General features: G+C 62.4%; 6 protein-coding genes across 6 annotated transcripts; 3 read left to right on the top strand and 3 right to left on the bottom strand.

Annotated features, from left to right (window-relative positions):
* Positions 1 to 39: 39 nt before the first annotated feature.
* On the bottom strand, positions 40 to 1,298 carry GGTG_00719 (hypothetical protein). The gene is made up of 2 exons (XM_009218470.1): positions 879 to 1,298; positions 40 to 792 (listed from the first exon to the last, which is right to left on the bottom strand). The coding sequence occupies exons 1-2, from the start codon at positions 1,079 to 1,081 to the stop codon at positions 294 to 296; spliced, it is 702 nt and encodes a 233-aa protein (XP_009216734.1). The 5' UTR covers positions 1,082 to 1,298; the 3' UTR covers positions 40 to 293.
* Positions 1,227 to 2,857, bottom strand: GGTG_00720 (hypothetical protein). The gene is made up of 3 exons (XM_009218471.1): positions 2,583 to 2,857; positions 1,876 to 2,499; positions 1,227 to 1,809 (listed from the first exon to the last, which is right to left on the bottom strand). Exons 1-2 carry the CDS (start codon positions 2,754 to 2,756, stop codon positions 1,876 to 1,878), a joined length of 798 nt encoding a protein of 265 aa, XP_009216735.1. The 5' UTR covers positions 2,757 to 2,857; the 3' UTR covers positions 1,227 to 1,809.
* Positions 2,858 to 2,915: 58 nt separating this feature from the next.
* Positions 2,916 to 4,782, top strand: GGTG_00721 (hypothetical protein; the record flags this gene model as incomplete). Its single annotated transcript, XM_009218472.1, has 1 exon — positions 2,916 to 4,782. Exon 1 carries the CDS (start codon positions 3,496 to 3,498, stop codon positions 4,780 to 4,782), a length of 1,287 nt encoding a protein of 428 aa, XP_009216736.1. The 5' UTR covers positions 2,916 to 3,495.
* A 389-nt stretch (positions 4,783 to 5,171) lies between these two features.
* Positions 5,172 to 7,227, top strand: GGTG_00722 (hypothetical protein; the record flags this gene model as incomplete). Its single annotated transcript, XM_009218473.1, has 1 exon — positions 5,172 to 7,227. The coding sequence occupies exon 1, from the start codon at positions 5,197 to 5,199 to the stop codon at positions 7,225 to 7,227; it is 2,031 nt and encodes a 676-aa protein (XP_009216737.1). The 5' UTR covers positions 5,172 to 5,196.
* Positions 7,228 to 7,274: 47 nt separating this feature from the next.
* On the bottom strand, positions 7,275 to 11,518 carry GGTG_00723 (hypothetical protein). Its single transcript, XM_009218474.1, has 3 exons — positions 8,041 to 11,518; positions 7,735 to 7,971; positions 7,275 to 7,664 (listed from the first exon to the last, which is right to left on the bottom strand). Exons 1-3 carry the CDS (start codon positions 9,073 to 9,075, stop codon positions 7,560 to 7,562), a joined length of 1,377 nt encoding a protein of 458 aa, XP_009216738.1. The 5' UTR covers positions 9,076 to 11,518; the 3' UTR covers positions 7,275 to 7,559.
* Positions 11,519 to 12,329: 811 nt separating this feature from the next.
* On the top strand, positions 12,330 to 14,518 carry GGTG_00724 (hypothetical protein). Its single transcript, XM_009218475.1, has one exon. It carries the CDS (start codon positions 13,054 to 13,056, stop codon positions 14,047 to 14,049), a length of 996 nt encoding a protein of 331 aa, XP_009216739.1. The 5' UTR covers positions 12,330 to 13,053; the 3' UTR covers positions 14,050 to 14,518.
* Positions 14,519 to 14,824: the final 306 nt, after the last annotated feature.

Raw genomic sequence — 14,824 nt, forward strand, 5'->3', positions numbered from 1 at the left:
ACGGGCTGTGGGTTAGGCTGCAATCATTCGGTCACATGACTATAGAGGAAGTAGTGTGGTATTTGCATCATGTATTTTGATACAAGTTACTGCCTGTCGCGGCGTTTGGGGGGGTATTTATTCTACAGTATTCGTTTGCGGGTGTCTTGGGTCGTTGGGATATCTTGGGGAAGTTGATAGCATTAGGTGTAAAGCGAGGTGCTGTTGGTGGATGATGAAACAACCACGGCATGCACTAAAGGGTGGCCAAAGATTTTAGAAGAAAGCAAACCCTGATTTCATCACAGGGGCGCCTAGAACCACTTGCGGCGACGGGGAGCCTCGGCAGGGGCGTAGCCGTCGACGGCCTTTGTGACGCGGGCGTCGCGGCGGCGGTGGATGCGGGCGGAGCAGCAGGTGAAGAAGACGATGACGGTGCCGACGAGCAGCAGCACCGCGGCCGCGAGCAGGGTCCACAGGCCGGTGCCGAACTGGGCGCGGGCGTCGACGTTGCGGTTGTCGTTGATGCCGGAGCGGATGATGCCAAACATGACAAAGTCGGTGACGAGCGGGACCAGGGTGACGAAGAAGGCGAGCAGGGCCGCCAGGGAGGCCAGCAGGCTGCCAAAGGTGCCGGCGCCCAGGGACAGGGCGAAGGCGATGAAGGCGACGCCGGCGGCGATGGGGTGCAGGATCATGACGCGCGTCAGGGCGCGGGCGGTGCCGGCGGCGGTAGAGTAGTAGTTCAGCCCCGTCCGCTCGTTGATGACCTCGGCGGGGTCGTATCCGACCATGGAGGGGGAGCAGTCATCGCTGGGAGGGAGCGGGGGTGGTGGGTTAGCCATGAGTTTTTGGGAAAAGGCGGGGCGGAGCGAGCAGACGGGGGATCAAAAGCTTACCCTCCCGGGGCATCGACGAAGCAGTGGCCAAAGGTGCCAAAGGTCAAGGCGGGATTGTGCTGGCCCTGAGCATCGTTGAGGTCGATCCTTAGGAGGGAGATGTTGTGGACGACGGGGGCGGTGATGTTTGTGATGACGAGGAGAATGACTGCCGAGAACAGCATAAAGGTGCCAAAGTGGTGGACGAGGCCCGTTACCGCCATGGTGACTTGAGTCTCGACACGGTCAAGGGCCGTTGGTTTGATGGAGGATAGTATTGAGGATATGGGAAGTGGTCAAACACAGCAGATTACGTTGAATACGACGGACTCGGAGAGGCTTGGATGCGAAAGGACACTTGGACGAGAATGGGGGGATCGTGCCAGTATATAAAGCTACATTAGGTTGACACGGGAGATCGGGGTAACTAGTGCCATCTCTCCCATCACTGCTGGCCTGGTCAATCCGGGGGAGTGACGACGACAAGCCAGGGGTTCAGGACGCTGATCGCCAAGTCGGCCAGTAGCGGCAGTCCAGTGGTGGATACTACGTCATCAACCGCCGATGGGCGTGGTTTTGATCGCGAGTCAGCGTGTCAGCCGGGGGAGCTGCTTCCTCAAAGGTGTGCGCCACAAATGGTGGTCTCTGGTTGGAGAGCGTGGCACCTCGTGCGTTTCTTGATTTCTGGCGAACCGACGGCTTGAGGCTGGGGTGCCTTTGAAGGGATCTTGGTGGTGACGTCGTTGGCGGCGGCGGCCTTACCAAGTGGGGCAGGCTTTCGTGTGCCAAGCTTGGACAGGGCCTTGGAGCTGTTGTGGTGGGCCCACTGACTCCTTAGCGGCAGCACCACCAGCGCAGCACCACCAGCGCACACCAGCGCAGCACCACCAGGCGCATACCATGTGCGATGGCAGATTTGCTGCCAAAATCTTGCATGTGTGTCATGAATGCTCTGCAGGATACCCAGCGTTCAGCTTGGATGGCAGCGTCTTCTGCTGCTGCAAGTCGACCTACCTACCTATGTGCCTAGCCCTAGGCTCGCGTGGACAAAGGTCGCCTCGGCCTCGTTCTTGAACCTGGCCACCTGTCTCTGCGGCTTGGAGACTGTGGTGGCCGTCTCCCCCTCGGTGAGCTGGCCGCCCGTGTACCAGTCACAGAGGCCCTCGTGGCCGGGGTTGCTGGGCACGGATTCGTCCAGGGCCTTGAACATGAGCATCTCGCGCGCCACGGGCTCCTCGGGCCAGCGGCCCCACAGAGGTCCGACGCGGATGGCGAGCCCGTGGTCGTACCTCTCGGTCGTGAAAGCATGGAGCGTGAACGACTTGTGCTCGACCTTTGCCTCGCCGCCGCCGCCGCCGCTGTTTTTGCTGTCATTTGTGGGCCTTCCCGGATCGACCGTCTGGCCCTTGCTGCTGCTGTTGAGGTCCCTGTAGAACTGCCTCATGTAGTTGCCGGCGAAGCTGGGGTCGGAGGCGGCCGTGGTCTCGATGGGCTCGACGGCGGCCGTGATCTCGAGCACGTCCCTCGCGCCCGGCGGGGCGAACTTGTCCGTGATGAGCTCGTACGTGATGGGGGAGCGGCTAGCCAGGTCCTTGGCGGCGTCGGACGTCTTCATGACGGAGATGAACGAGTTGTTGTTTGACTGTGTGTAGGTTGCCTGCGTTAGCGGCGCGCCGGCCCTCCTCCTCCTCCTCCTCCTCTACAGTGAGCAACGGACAGACGCACCCGCAGCTTCTTGAACATCTCGACCTCGCCGTGGCGCTGGAGTAGTCGCAGCACGGCGCGGCGCTCCGACAGCGACTCGGGCTGAGGGTGGACCCTGACGAAGACGGAGCGCTTGAGTCCGTAGGGCACTCTCTCGGCCGCCTTGGCCACGGCATTCCAGGCCGACGACGACATGGCGTAGTTGCTTGTGTTGGCCGTTGACGACGAAGCATTTGTCCAAAATCGCGGGCAAAATTGGCGACTACGAATTGTAACGCCCCCAGGGGTTCATGACTGGTACCCCACTGCCCCAATTTTAGCACAAGCTCGATCCAGCTAAAGCCCAATGTAACAGCTTCCTAGCGGTGTCAGTCAGTTCAGAAAGGGGCAGAAAAGAAACAGCAAGTATTTTCTAGATGGCGACAACACAATCACACCCTGGATGTTAGACCCTCTCGACCCTCGCTTCTTTGTAGTGAAACATACTTACCTGCTAAGCACACAGGCGACTGGTCTTTGGGATATTCTTCCTTGCTGCGGGATCAGTGTTCTCACACAACTTGGGCCTCGTTTGCTATGGCCATGGACGACGAGATCACTTGACGATAACCTTGGCCACAAAGAGCTACTACTAGGATATCTCATCACCGCCATGTCCTCAGCCCCAAGACTCAGGGACACAAGAAGGACACTGCAGACGTCCGGATGCAGTACCACCACTGGCTCTGCTCTGATTTCCGCTTGACTATAATACGCAAGTGTCGGTGCCGATCAGCGCCCGAGACAACTTACGATGTGGCTACAAAAACCAGCCGCTCGCCCGCATGTGTGTCCAGGCCGTTCTCGACCTCTCGAACCAAGCAGGTCACACTTGTACCGTTCTACACCCCCCCTTCCCTCCCCCTCCCACTAGCGCCAGACACGTCGTCCAACCATGGCAGCCCAGCCGTTCCTCCCCTTCACCAAGCCTGAGTTCGACGAGCCCACCATCGCGGCCGTCGTCGAGGTCCTGCGCTCGGGCTGGGTGACCAGCGGGCCAAAGGTGCTCGAGTTCGAGGCGGCGCTGTCGGCCTACTTTGGCGGGCGGCCCGTCCGCACCTTCAGCTCGGGCACGGCCACGCTCGAGGTGGCCCTTCGCGTGGCGGGGGTCGGGCCGGGCGACGAGGTCATCACGTCGCCGCTGTCGTGGGTCGCGACGGCCAACGTGATCCTCGCCGTCGGTGCCACCCCGGTCTTTGTCGACGTCGACCCGGCCACGCGCAACCTGGACCTGGACCTGGTCGAGCGCGCCCTCACGAGCCGCACGCGTGCCATAATCCCCGTCCACCTCGCCGGCCTGCCCGTCGACATGGACCGGCTCTACGCGCTGGCGGCGGCGGCGGGGCTGCGGGTGGTCGAGGACGCGGCGCAGGCCATCGGGTCCAGGTGGCAGGGCCGGCGCGTCGGCTCCTTCGGCGACCTCGTCTCCTTCAGCTTCCAGGCCACCAAGAACGTGACGACGGGCGAGGGCGGCTGCCTGGTGCTCAACGACGAGGCCGAGGCGCGGCTGGCGGGGAAGCTGCGGCTGCAGGGGCTCACGCGCTCGGGCGCCGACGGCTTCGAGGTGGACGTGCTGGGCGGCAAGTCCAACATGACGGACCTGGCGGCCGCCATTGGCCTGGCGCAGCTGGCAAAGGCGGACGCCATCGCCGCCAAGCGCCGCCGGCTCGCGCGGCGCTACCTCACCGCCTTTGCGGGGGGAGACGGCGCGGCCGCCTTTGAGCGCACCTATGGCGCGCAGCTGCCGCCGCCCCCGTGTGATGACTGCACGACGACGCCTGGGGCGGCCTGCGGGTGCGAGTACGAGGACGCCACCACCGCCGGAGCTGAGGGAGGGGAAACCCCGGGCGGTGGCAGCAGCACCAGCACCAGCACCAGCACCAGTCGCAGCAACTGCCACCTGTTCCAGCTCGTGCTGCCCCCTCGGGTGGGCCGCGCCACCTTCATCCAGCAGATGCGCGAGCGGCACCAGATCGGCGTCGGGGTACACTACCCAGCCATCCACCTCTTCCAGCTCTACCGCGCACGCGGCTTTGGCGACGGCATGTTCCCCGTCGCCGAGCGCGTGGGCCGCCAGATCGTCACGCTGCCGCTCTTCAACTCCATGACCGACGCCGACGTCGACAGGGTGGCGGACGCCGTCAAGGCGCTGTTGGGGCCCGCAACTCCCCTGACCGGCTAGTGGTTTCTTGCTTTTTCGTCCGGGTCGTGTGACTCGCATCCGGTCTACTCCTCGAGCTTTTCTCTTTTGGGCTATTTTTGCTTTTATGTTATGCATGCTTGCTGCTCCTTTGCCATGTTGGGCCACGGCATCTTTTGCGCCAGTGTCACATACGATCCGAGGCAGCTCTGGATGCTCTCCCCTCTAGCGCGAGATTCACGGCACCTCCGTCATCAGAGCTGCCCTCTTTTGAGATTAGTGTTGTTGTGAGTCGTGATGTCATTCTCCTGATCAAGGGATGTCAAGGATGGACCGAAGCCTCTTATGTATCTTGTGTCCATGGCATATTTGACATGGTTAGTATATCTCGACAGATTTTAATACTCATTGCCGTACTTTGAGCAAAACTCCGGGGTCCCCAACATAACTATCAACATGTCGTCCCCCTCGCCCCATACAGCCGTCGTCTTCGCCTACCACGACGTCGGCGTCCGCTGCCTAAAGGTGCTGCTCGCCCGCGGGGTCACGGTGCCCCTGGTCGTCACGCACGAGGACGACCCGTCCGAGAACATCTGGTTCGAGTCGGTCGCCTCGCTATGCAAGGAGCGCGGCATCCCCCACATTGCACCACCGGACGCCAAGTCGGCCGAGCTGCTCGAGCGCGTGGCATCCCTGCGCCTGGGATGGATCTTCAGCTTCTACTACCGCCACCTGCTGCCGCCGGGCCTCCTGCGGCAGGCCCGGCACGGCGCCTTCAACATGCACGGCTCGCTGCTCCCCAAGTACCGCGGCCGCGTGCCCGTCAACTGGGCCGTGCTGCGCGGCGAGGCCGAGACGGGGGCGACGCTGCACGAGATGGTGGCGCGGCCCGACGCCGGCTTCATAGTGGCGCAGGTCTCGGTGCCCATCCTGCCCGACGACACGGCGCACGCCGTGTTCGCCAAGGTGGCGACCGCCGCCGAGAAGGCCCTGTGGGACGTCCTGCCCGAGATGCTGGCCGGCAACACGCCGAGGCGGCCCAACGACGTCGGGAAGGGCAGCTACTTTGGCGGCCGCAAGCCCGACGACGGCCGCGTCGACTGGTCCCGCCCCGCGCGCGAGGTGTACAACCTCTACCGCGCCGTCGCGCCGCCGTACCCGGGCGCGTTTGTGGAGCTGCGCGGGCGCCGGTTCGTCATCGCTCGCGCTAGGCTACCGCCGGGCCGTCAAGAACCGGGCCTGTCGCCGGGGCTGCACGTGGTCGCCGGCGGGGAGATCGTCGCGGTCTGCGGCGACGGCGGCGTGGTGGTGGTCCAGCAGCTGCTCGAGAGCGGGCGCGAGGTGGCGCCCGACGCGCTGCGCGAGGTCCTCGACGACGAGGAGAGAGACGGCGCGGCAGCGGCGGCGGCGGCGAGGCCGAAGCGGATCCTCATCCTCGGCGTCAACGGCTTCATCGGCCACCACCTCGCGCGCCGCATCCTCGAGACGACCGACTGGCACGTGCGGGGGCTGGACCTGGGTTCGCACCGCATCGCAAGCCTCGCAGAGCAGCACGGCGGCGGCAGCGGCTGTCGCTTCGTCTTCCGGCAGGGCAACATGGCCAGCAACGGGCGCTGGATCGAGGACCAGGTGGCGGCGTGCGACGTCGTGGTTCCGCTCGCGGCCATCGCCACGCCGCGCACCTACATCGAGGACCCGCTGTCCGTGTTCGAGCTCGACTTTGAGGCGCACCTCGCCATCGTGCGGTGGGCGACGCAGCACGGCACGCGGCTCGTGTTCCCGTCGACCTCGGAGGTGTACGGGCTCTGCCGGGACGCGGAGCTGAGCCCGTCCAGCTCAGAGCTAGCCTACGGGCCCGTGTGCAAGACGCGCTGGATCTATGCGTGCTCCAAGCAGCTCATGGACCGCGTCGTCTGGGCGCACGGCACCCAGCGCGGGCTCGACTTCACCCTCTTCCGCCCCTTCAACTGGGTCGGCCCGGGCCTGGACTCGCTCGCGCTGCGGCCGGCGGGCGGCTCGCGCGTCACGACGCAGTTCCTGGGGAACCTGCTGCGCGGCGAGGACCTGACGCTCTCGGACGGCGGGCGCCAGAGGCGCGCCTTCACGGCCGTCGGGGACGGCGTCGACGCCCTGGTGCGCATCCTGGCCGACGACGCCGGCGTCACGCGCGGCCGCATCTACAACATTGGCAGCCCGGACAACGACTGCTCCGTCCGCGAGCTCGCCGAGCGCATGCTCGAGGCCGCGAGGGGCACCCCGGAGCTGGCGGGGCGCTGCGCGGGCGTCAAGATGGTCGAGGTCCCGTCGGGCGAGCTGTACGGCAACGGCTACCAGGACGTGCTGCGCCGCGTGCCGTGCATCACCGACACATGCCGGGACCTGGGCTGGAAGCCGACCATGTCCCTGGACGACTGCGTGCGCGCCATGGTGGATGCCGTGGTGCCGTTTGCTGACGTGGCCGCGCAGGGAGGCGAGCTTGTGTGGTAGTCTATGTTATGGGTAGCTTCAGAAATTCACCATCCAGAACTGATCAGTGCTAGAGTATCGACCTTGGGTAGTATTTAGCGTGCAAGTTAGAAAGGCGCTAGTAGTCAGTTCACATACCCAAGTGGTAGCTATCGTTCAGTGGCCGGCCATGAATGACGCGCATCATGGCTGCTGACCTGGTATCATATCTTCCCATCCTGTCCCACCCCAACTCGTAAGCCGTCATAAATCAACAACCTAAACCGCCCCAAAACCCAGCAAGGCCCCGAAACAAATAGGGAAAACGTGCAAGAAAAACGCCGGCCAAATGCAGGTCCTGTGTACCGCTCCGTTTACCATTTATATGACGTGGCCACGATGATGGCGTAGAAAAGTTGCAACACTCCAACTCCTATCTCCATCTTGCAGATATTCAACTCGAGTTCACGATCGGCGGCCTATGTGGGTAAAAGAGAGCCTGATCAGCATGGCTAAGTAAAAAAAAAGACGAGGGGAGGTGTGACTTACAGCCAGACAGGTGGCAGACGACGCAAAGGAGAGCACGCTGGCCACAATGACAAAGACGGAGCAGGCCATGGCAAAGTACATGGACTTCATCATCCTCATGCATATCGGATATATGCCCAGCACGGCGACGCAGCCCATGACGAGGCTGTAAAACTTTGACGCCTCCATGAGCAGGGGGTCGTCGTCGGCCACGACGATGTAGGACGCGATGCCCACCCATGCAAAGGGGAAGAGTATCTGGACGCTGAATGTCAGTTGGGTTGGCCAGAACGAGGGGGCGCCAACAGAAAAGAAAAAAAACCATACGTGATAGACCAGCACCAGCACGCCAAACGACGCCACCACCGGGACGCGGCACCTCTCCCACACCCCCTCGCTCGGCGGCTCCGACGTCTTGCAGACCGAGTCGGCGGGCGACCCGGGCGAGCCGTCGGCGGCGGCGGGGGCCGTCTCGAGGACGCGGTGGGGGCAGAGGGCGTTGGCCGTGGTGGGCACGCAGCGCGTCTCCCAGTGGTCGAGGCGGAACTTGCGCGGGTCCGTGGCGGCCCAGCCGTCGTCGAGGCCGTCGAGGTCCGGGTGCGCGGCCCAGTCGACGGGCCCGGAGCCGTCGAGCCAGCGCAGCTTGAGCCACGAGACCCAGTGGCGCGCGAAGCGCTGCAGCGACGAGTCCGGCACCGTGTTGTCGAGGATCCAGCGGACGCGCGCCAGGTCCACGACGCCGCCCGCGCCGCCGTCGACGCTGACGTGGGGCACCAGGTGGGACAGCACAAAGGCGCAGTACCGGGGAGCCAGGAGCCACTCGCCCAGCACGTAGTCGACCTCGAGCGGGCGGTCGACGCCGCACCACGAGGCCGGGTCGCGGGCGGCCGAGGCCGGGCAGCGGTGACCGGCCTCGTAGGTGCGCGGCTTCTTGCAGGCGCGGCACGAGTACAGCCACCGCACGAAGCGGCCAAAGACGTCCGGGTTGGCCTCGGGGAAGTCGAACTCGCCGTCCTCGGGCTGGCCGCCGCCGCCCAAGGCGCTGCTGCCCGAGGGCCGCAGGACGCCGCGAAAGTACTCCGAGTGATGGCGCAGGAGGCACTTGTGCACCAGGAAGAGGTAGCGGGCGTCGCCGTGGCCGACGCTTATCTTGATGCGCTCGCCTGGCTCCCTGCACCACTCGAGCGCCCGGGCGTCGTTGTTGGCGACGGCGTGAGCGAAGCAGGCCTCCTGGAGCACCGGCCTGATGGCCAGGACGCCGCGGGATGGGGGCAGATCCTGCTCTGCCACGTCGTCGTCCATGTTTTTCTCTTCATCCTGGAGTTTCCTGTTCCGCCTCTGAAAGTCGAATAAAGACACCATCCTTTCAGTGCGCTCTGTTACTCTTCCTACTTCCTTGCAGGCTCACCACCCCGAGCCTACAAACCCGAGACAAGAGGCCAGGCCGGGTGAGTATAATTCTGTTGTGCCAAGAATAACAGCAAACTCTTTTCTGTTTTGTTTTGCCCTTTTTTCCCTGTGTCCGTTCTATGTTGATGGGGCTGCGCGGAACTAAGACTTTATATGGGGCGGCCACCACTGATGCTATCCACAAAGGACGCAGAAATATGAGTAAACACCCCGGCAGAGAGGCTTTCCTAGCACCCTCCCTGCTCGCAGAGTATGAGGAAGGCCGGTGACAGATGCACGGCAGTGGAGGGCGTCGGTTTCTGTTCAGTTCGTCATGGGCGTCGGGTGTCGGGCCGGTGGGGGGTTGTGGGTGGGCGATTTGCAGAGAAGTGGCAGCGGAATATGCCGACTAATGCCGCTGCGGGAATCGGATCTGGCGACGAGCGGGGATTCAATCGATGATGCATCGACGAGGAAGAGGAAGGGCAGGGCGAGGTGGAAACGGCGTCAACGGGCAGGCGGACTGCGCCAGCTGATATCTGCGTCTGGGTCTTGGGGGGAAAACCTCTGGGAAGAGGGAAACCCCCAAGCGAAGGGAACCGCCAACAGGAAGAAAAAGAAGACCAAGAAAAGGCACCTGTGCCGTAGAACTGAGTCCGACGAGAAGACGATCACTGGAGAGGAAACAGCCCAGGCAAATGGTGCGCGGCGGGCGACGACAAAGCTCACAACTTGGCACTTGGCCCTCATACTTGGCAGCTCTGGGCGGGCGAGCCAGCGCGAGACATGGATGGGATCGGGCTTGGGCAAGGCACTGGCATATGTCGGCAGGGGAGGGAGTGCAAACTCTGTGGTTGTTGCACGAGAGACGGTGTGTGTCTTTTTCTTTTTTTTTCTGCTGTCTTCATTTCCTTTCCATGTCTGTCTTCTTTTCTTTTCTCTCTCTTAGTCTTTTTTTTTTTTGCTCACTCATTGTTGTGCAGCTTCGAGGCCGTGACCAGAGCACGTAGCGCGACGAGGTAAATTGATCGAATCCCTTTTCTCTGCAGATGCAGATCCCTGTCCAGCCTGTCCAGGCTCTCCTGGTCGCAAAGTCGAACTATTAGCAGGGCAGCGCTGGCCAGGGGAATTGGCCTGTGCCGGCGGGGGCTGACCCAAGGCTGGCCCCTGTAAAATGACCAGCAGAGGGCCTTGGGAGGGCGAAAACGAGGTCGGCCCAAGACGCTTGGATGGGGCGAGGGACCGGTATCCCGCGGGTGACCAAGGGCGCTGGACCTTGGCAGCACAAACAGAAATACGCGCCGTGCCGGTTCCAGCGCCGAATCCCCCAAATCACTGTCACACGGGCGCCTGGGCGGGAGCGACCAGGTCATGTCACGTTGCCGTCCTGGCGCAGATTCGCGCAGCAACAAGCCCAGCCCGAAACACTCGGCCTGCTCGGCCACGTCGCGCTGGAATAGGCGCCAACCGCTGGGCGTACATAAGGCTGGGCACGCCAGTTCGCCTCGGATGGATGAAGCCTTTGCGTGTGCCCAATCCTGCGTTTTGTTTCTTGGGGTCGGACCAATTGAGCATCAGCCCCCAGAAGCAGCTCAGATGCCAGCTTGGATCGTTTCTTGGGACGGTTTTCAACGTCGCCTCAGCGGATTGCCTGATGGCGTCTCCGTGCTTGTCCCGCCACGGACTTGTCCCGCCAGACCATGGCAGGGAGTGGGAGCAAGTCGAGCGGGCGGCCAAGCAGAGATAAAGACAGAAACCCCAAGCTCCTGGGCGCGCTGAGGCTGCCAGCCAATTCGGTCGTGGTGTCAATCATGCATGACCAGCCACCAGCTGGGCACGGGGCCTTGGCGAAAATAAAATACCAAGTTACACCGGCCAGATGGGGGAGGCCAAGGGGAGGCCCAGCGCTGTGTTGGCTGTTTTCAGGCGCCTGTCGGGGCTGCCAACTCTCCGACGCAAGCGATGCCGTGCCGAGGGTTCAGGGCCCAGACGGTCTAGACCAGGCCGAGAGGAAATGGGGAGAGTGGCAGACGAAGATTGATGCGAACGGGGACTGAGGCGGACTTATCGCAGTCTTGGGTCTGCAAACGATGTGGTGCGTAGGTATATGATTATCCGTCAAGTTGATGGGTGGGCTTGTTGTTCACTCAGGTGCTTCACTCAGGTGCTTTGGGCTGCTTCCCAGTGTCGTCGTGATTTCCTCATTGAGGCTTCACAGGATAGGCGGCCACGACTCGAGCACCATACTCCCCTGTGCCTTCCTCTCATCACGGAACCCGAGAGAGTGGACGGGGATTGGGTTGGGTGCTGCCAGCATTGCCCCGATCGACTCACGCACGGTCCAACAGCTTGAACAGCCCCTCAGGTCATTTCGCTAGCTGATCCAACACCCGTCGTGTCGGCACCACCTGGGCGCTGCACGTCGTCAATGGCCCGACGCCCCAGGATGGGACCCGGGTCCGAGGCAGTGGGAGGGTCCCGGACACCATCCCCAGACACTGATAAAATAAAAATAAAAAACGACCCAGGTGCCCAGTGGTCGGGGCCTTGTCTGCTTGTTTGTTTGCGCCACAGTGCTTCCTCGCTTCAGACGAACGGGGGCGGCCGATGAGTGCGGGACGCACGCACGCACGTCCTCGGGGGGCTGTTCCCGTCTTGCAAATAGAAAATAAAACCGATCGGCCCATCATCGGGCGGACAAGGGGCTACCTGTCTCGGTCCTTCGGTCCATACCACACTGTGCGTCTGACGTGCTGGTTGCACCCCAGATGGGGCCCTCGGCCGAAACAGCCTGAAGAGGGGGGCCAGAAGGGTGTGGTGTGGGATTGTTCGCGGGCCAGTTGCTGGGGGGAAGCAAGAGCAAAAAGCGACTCCTACAGTGCCACCGTGCGTGACTCGTACTTGCCATGCACCATCAGCTGCCCAACTGCCCACCCAGCCGGCTCGTGTGGCAGCGACGGTGGGCCCGAGACATTGGGTGGGCACCTGTGAGCGCCTTGCTGGGGTGAGCGAGCACTTGCAGGTTTTGTCATTTGTCGGCTGGGCTTGCACCGTGCGCCCAGCGTGCCTACCCTGCTGCTGCTGTGCTACGGGGAAGGCCCATCCACCTGTCCCGTGGAGTGGTCCCAGGGGGCTGGCGATTGGACCTGCCTGACTGCAGCGAACCGCCTCTACCTTGGTTGGTGGTACCTACCTCCCGCTTCTGGTAGGGACTGCCAGCTCCCAAAGCAACAAAGCAACCCGAGCTAGCTTCCCTGCCGGAAAGCCCGGGGTCTTCACAATCTTTGCCAGCCTGCGTCTGCCTGCTTTTTCCAGCCAGCCCACTAGCGCAAGCCAGTCCTCGCTTGCTGCTGCCCGCCCCCTGGAAGGGTTTAGAGTGGGCACATACAGCAGCCTATACGCCACCTGGGCTCCCATCTGTTATAGACGCCAAGTGCACCCTGCACATCTCCTGTGCACGTTCCGTGTGCGCTTTCCGCTCCTTCTGCTTGGTCTCGTGGACCTCGTCCTCCTGCCCTCTCTTCGACTACACCGCGAAGAAGCCGTGTTCGTGCACTCTTTTCCTGACAATGATACCAGCCCAAGGGCTCGCCCAACCGTTGTCGAACCTCACTCTCGAGTCTACCATGGGGTACGACGAATGATAGCGGTCGCTAGCACCGGTTATCCTGCGCTACATTGAGTTGCCGCGAGGGCGACGGAACAAACAGATTCAGACCCAGTGGCCGGCTACTTGGTCAACCCTCAGCACCCGTCACCTTGTTCGGCACGATAGCTCAACTAAAAGCTGGTCAGCAAACAATCGGCCTGACCAAGCATCGTTGTGGCCCGCCTCGGCCATGGAATACGTCGCAGACGAGCAACCTTGCCCGTTTCAACCACCACTGGTGTTCCGCCGACGCGAGCGAGAGCGCAAGCAGCGCTGGAGAGCGAGAGTTCGGTTGTAGCATCATGTCTCCAGATTCGCTCCACCGTCGCACGGCCAGCAGCGGCTCGTTTGCCAATGATGACTCGGTGACGGACGTGGAGAATCCATCGTGCTCATCCTCCCCCGCTTCCGTGGATGAGCCGAGGCTTGGCTCGCGTCTGGCTGCCTCCCGGATCGCTGGCGTGAGCAGCCTGATCAACAGATTAAACAGGCAAAACCTTTGGCCCGATACCCAAGACGACCACCCCGACTCCGTTTTGGTACAGGCTGCGGTACCCCAGTCGCCGTCGGACATCAGCATGTCCGACTTGGACACACAGGAGGAGAAGGACCAGCTCCCGAATGCGCCAATCCATGCCGTGGGGGAGACTCCCGTCCAGGCTGCCGCCCCTGAGACACCCGAATCGATATCCGACCTCCGAGGACTGACCAGGGAGCAGCACTTGAGGCAAATACGCCGCAACGGACCCGCTGACAGAACCAAGATGTTATCTCTCCTTGAGGGCATGATGGTCAAATCGGATCAGTGTAATGTGCGCAGACCGTCCATCTCTAGAGGGGCATCTGCGCCACGCCCGATAGCCACGACAGGGCCACCATCTGCCAGCACGGCGGTCGCTCCGAGCGCTGCTACCCCCTCCGCATCGACCCCAAAAACAGTCGAAGCATCAAAAGCAATGCCGCGACCATCTCGTCCGCCCCCGCTGCGCCCGGCCGAAGGATGCGCCGACGTGATCGAGGTGGACTCGGCTGAGGACGACGACGAGGACGCGTGGCAGAGCTGGCAGAAGGGGCGCGAGACGGCGGCGCTGCTGCGCGCCGCCAAGGCACCTGCGGGCATACGCAAGAACGGCCTGGCGCGTATGCACTACACGTCGCAGGAGGTGGCGCTGCGGTGCCCAAATGTGGTCATGAGCAAGCCACGCATGCGCAAACGGAGGAAAGAGGCCGAGGATCCCGCCAAGGCCAGCGGACGTGGAGGTCCTCCCAGTATCTCGGCGGCACTGCCGACACCATAGCCGCCGTCCCCTCGGTGCCCTCGGCCTCAAACGCTGCTTCTCACCCCCACGCGCCTACCACGACACCCTGAAGGCGGGTCCGGCGCTAGCATTTCTTTCTATCAGGCGTGTTTTTTGGCGCCACCATACGTGTGAACAAGCTCACGCGCGCAAGTTCCAGTCCTTGCAGTGGTCTTTTTTCCTTCTCTCACTCTCCCTTCATCGATTTTAACATCTGGGAGATGGTATATACCCTTTTGCTTTTCGGATACCTATTACGTTGGTCTTCCACCCCGCACAACCACGGATGCGGATGTGGGAGAGAGCATATGCATTGCGTCCAAGGGAGCGTTACATGTCGACGGGATCTGGAGTTTTCTTAAATGTCTGCATTAGCGGTAGGATAGGCACACAGTACATACCGGGCACATAAAGGGAGTGTTTTCATCTGCCTTTTCGTCCCTCTCATCACACGTGCCGACGCGTGAGCCTTGATGCTTAGCGCATGAGGTGACACACTACGACAAGAGTATCGGAATCATCATTCTGGGCCAGGCCGACTAGCCGTCCTTTTCCGGCGTCGGTAGGACAGCAATGGACGCTCGCTTTGTCCATGATACTGTCCATGGCCGCTGTCTCGAAGCTGGCACGGAGGGCGGGGAGACCGACGAGTAGGGATCGACTAGCCGGGGCTTATATGTCGCTTTTGGTTGACGAAAACAGCCCAAAGGAGGATGGCAGAAGCGAGCAGCACCGCACGGGACCTCGCAGGGCGGCGACGGCTACGGGGAAAATG

This window comes from Gaeumannomyces tritici, assembly GCF_000145635.1.
Source record: "Gaeumannomyces tritici R3-111a-1 unplaced genomic scaffold supercont2.1, whole genome shotgun sequence".
NCBI lineage: Eukaryota > Fungi > Ascomycota > Sordariomycetes > Magnaporthales > Magnaporthaceae > Gaeumannomyces > Gaeumannomyces tritici.

Excerpts from the sequence above, each read along its gene's own strand:
- GGTG_00719 (XM_009218470.1), bottom strand. The coding sequence starts at position 1,081 with ATGGCGGTAACGGGCCTCGTCCACCACTTTGGCACCTTTATGCTGTTC. Across the intron at positions 793-878 it reads TTCGTCGATGCCCCGGGAGG|CGATGACTGCTCCCCCTCCA; the intron begins GTAAGCTTTTGA and ends GCTCCCTCCCAG.
- GGTG_00720 (XM_009218471.1), bottom strand. The coding sequence starts at position 2,756 with ATGTCGTCGTCGGCCTGGAATGCCGTGGCCAAGGCGGCCGAGAGAGTG. Across the intron at positions 2,500-2,582 it reads AGATGTTCAAGAAGCTGCGG|TCAAACAACAACTCGTTCAT; the intron begins GTGCGTCTGTCC and ends ACCTACACACAG.
- GGTG_00723 (XM_009218474.1), bottom strand. The coding sequence starts at position 9,075 with ATGGTGTCTTTATTCGACTTTCAGAGGCGGAACAGGAAACTCCAGGAT. Across the intron at positions 7,972-8,040 it reads TGCTGGTGCTGGTCTATCAC|ATACTCTTCCCCTTTGCATG; the intron begins GTATGGTTTTTT and ends TTCAGCGTCCAG. Across the intron at positions 7,665-7,734 it reads CGTCTGCCACCTGTCTGGCT|GCCGCCGATCGTGAACTCGA; the intron begins GTAAGTCACACC and ends TTACCCACATAG.
- GGTG_00724 (XM_009218475.1), top strand. The coding sequence starts at position 13,054 with ATGTCTCCAGATTCGCTCCACCGTCGCACGGCCAGCAGCGGCTCGTTT.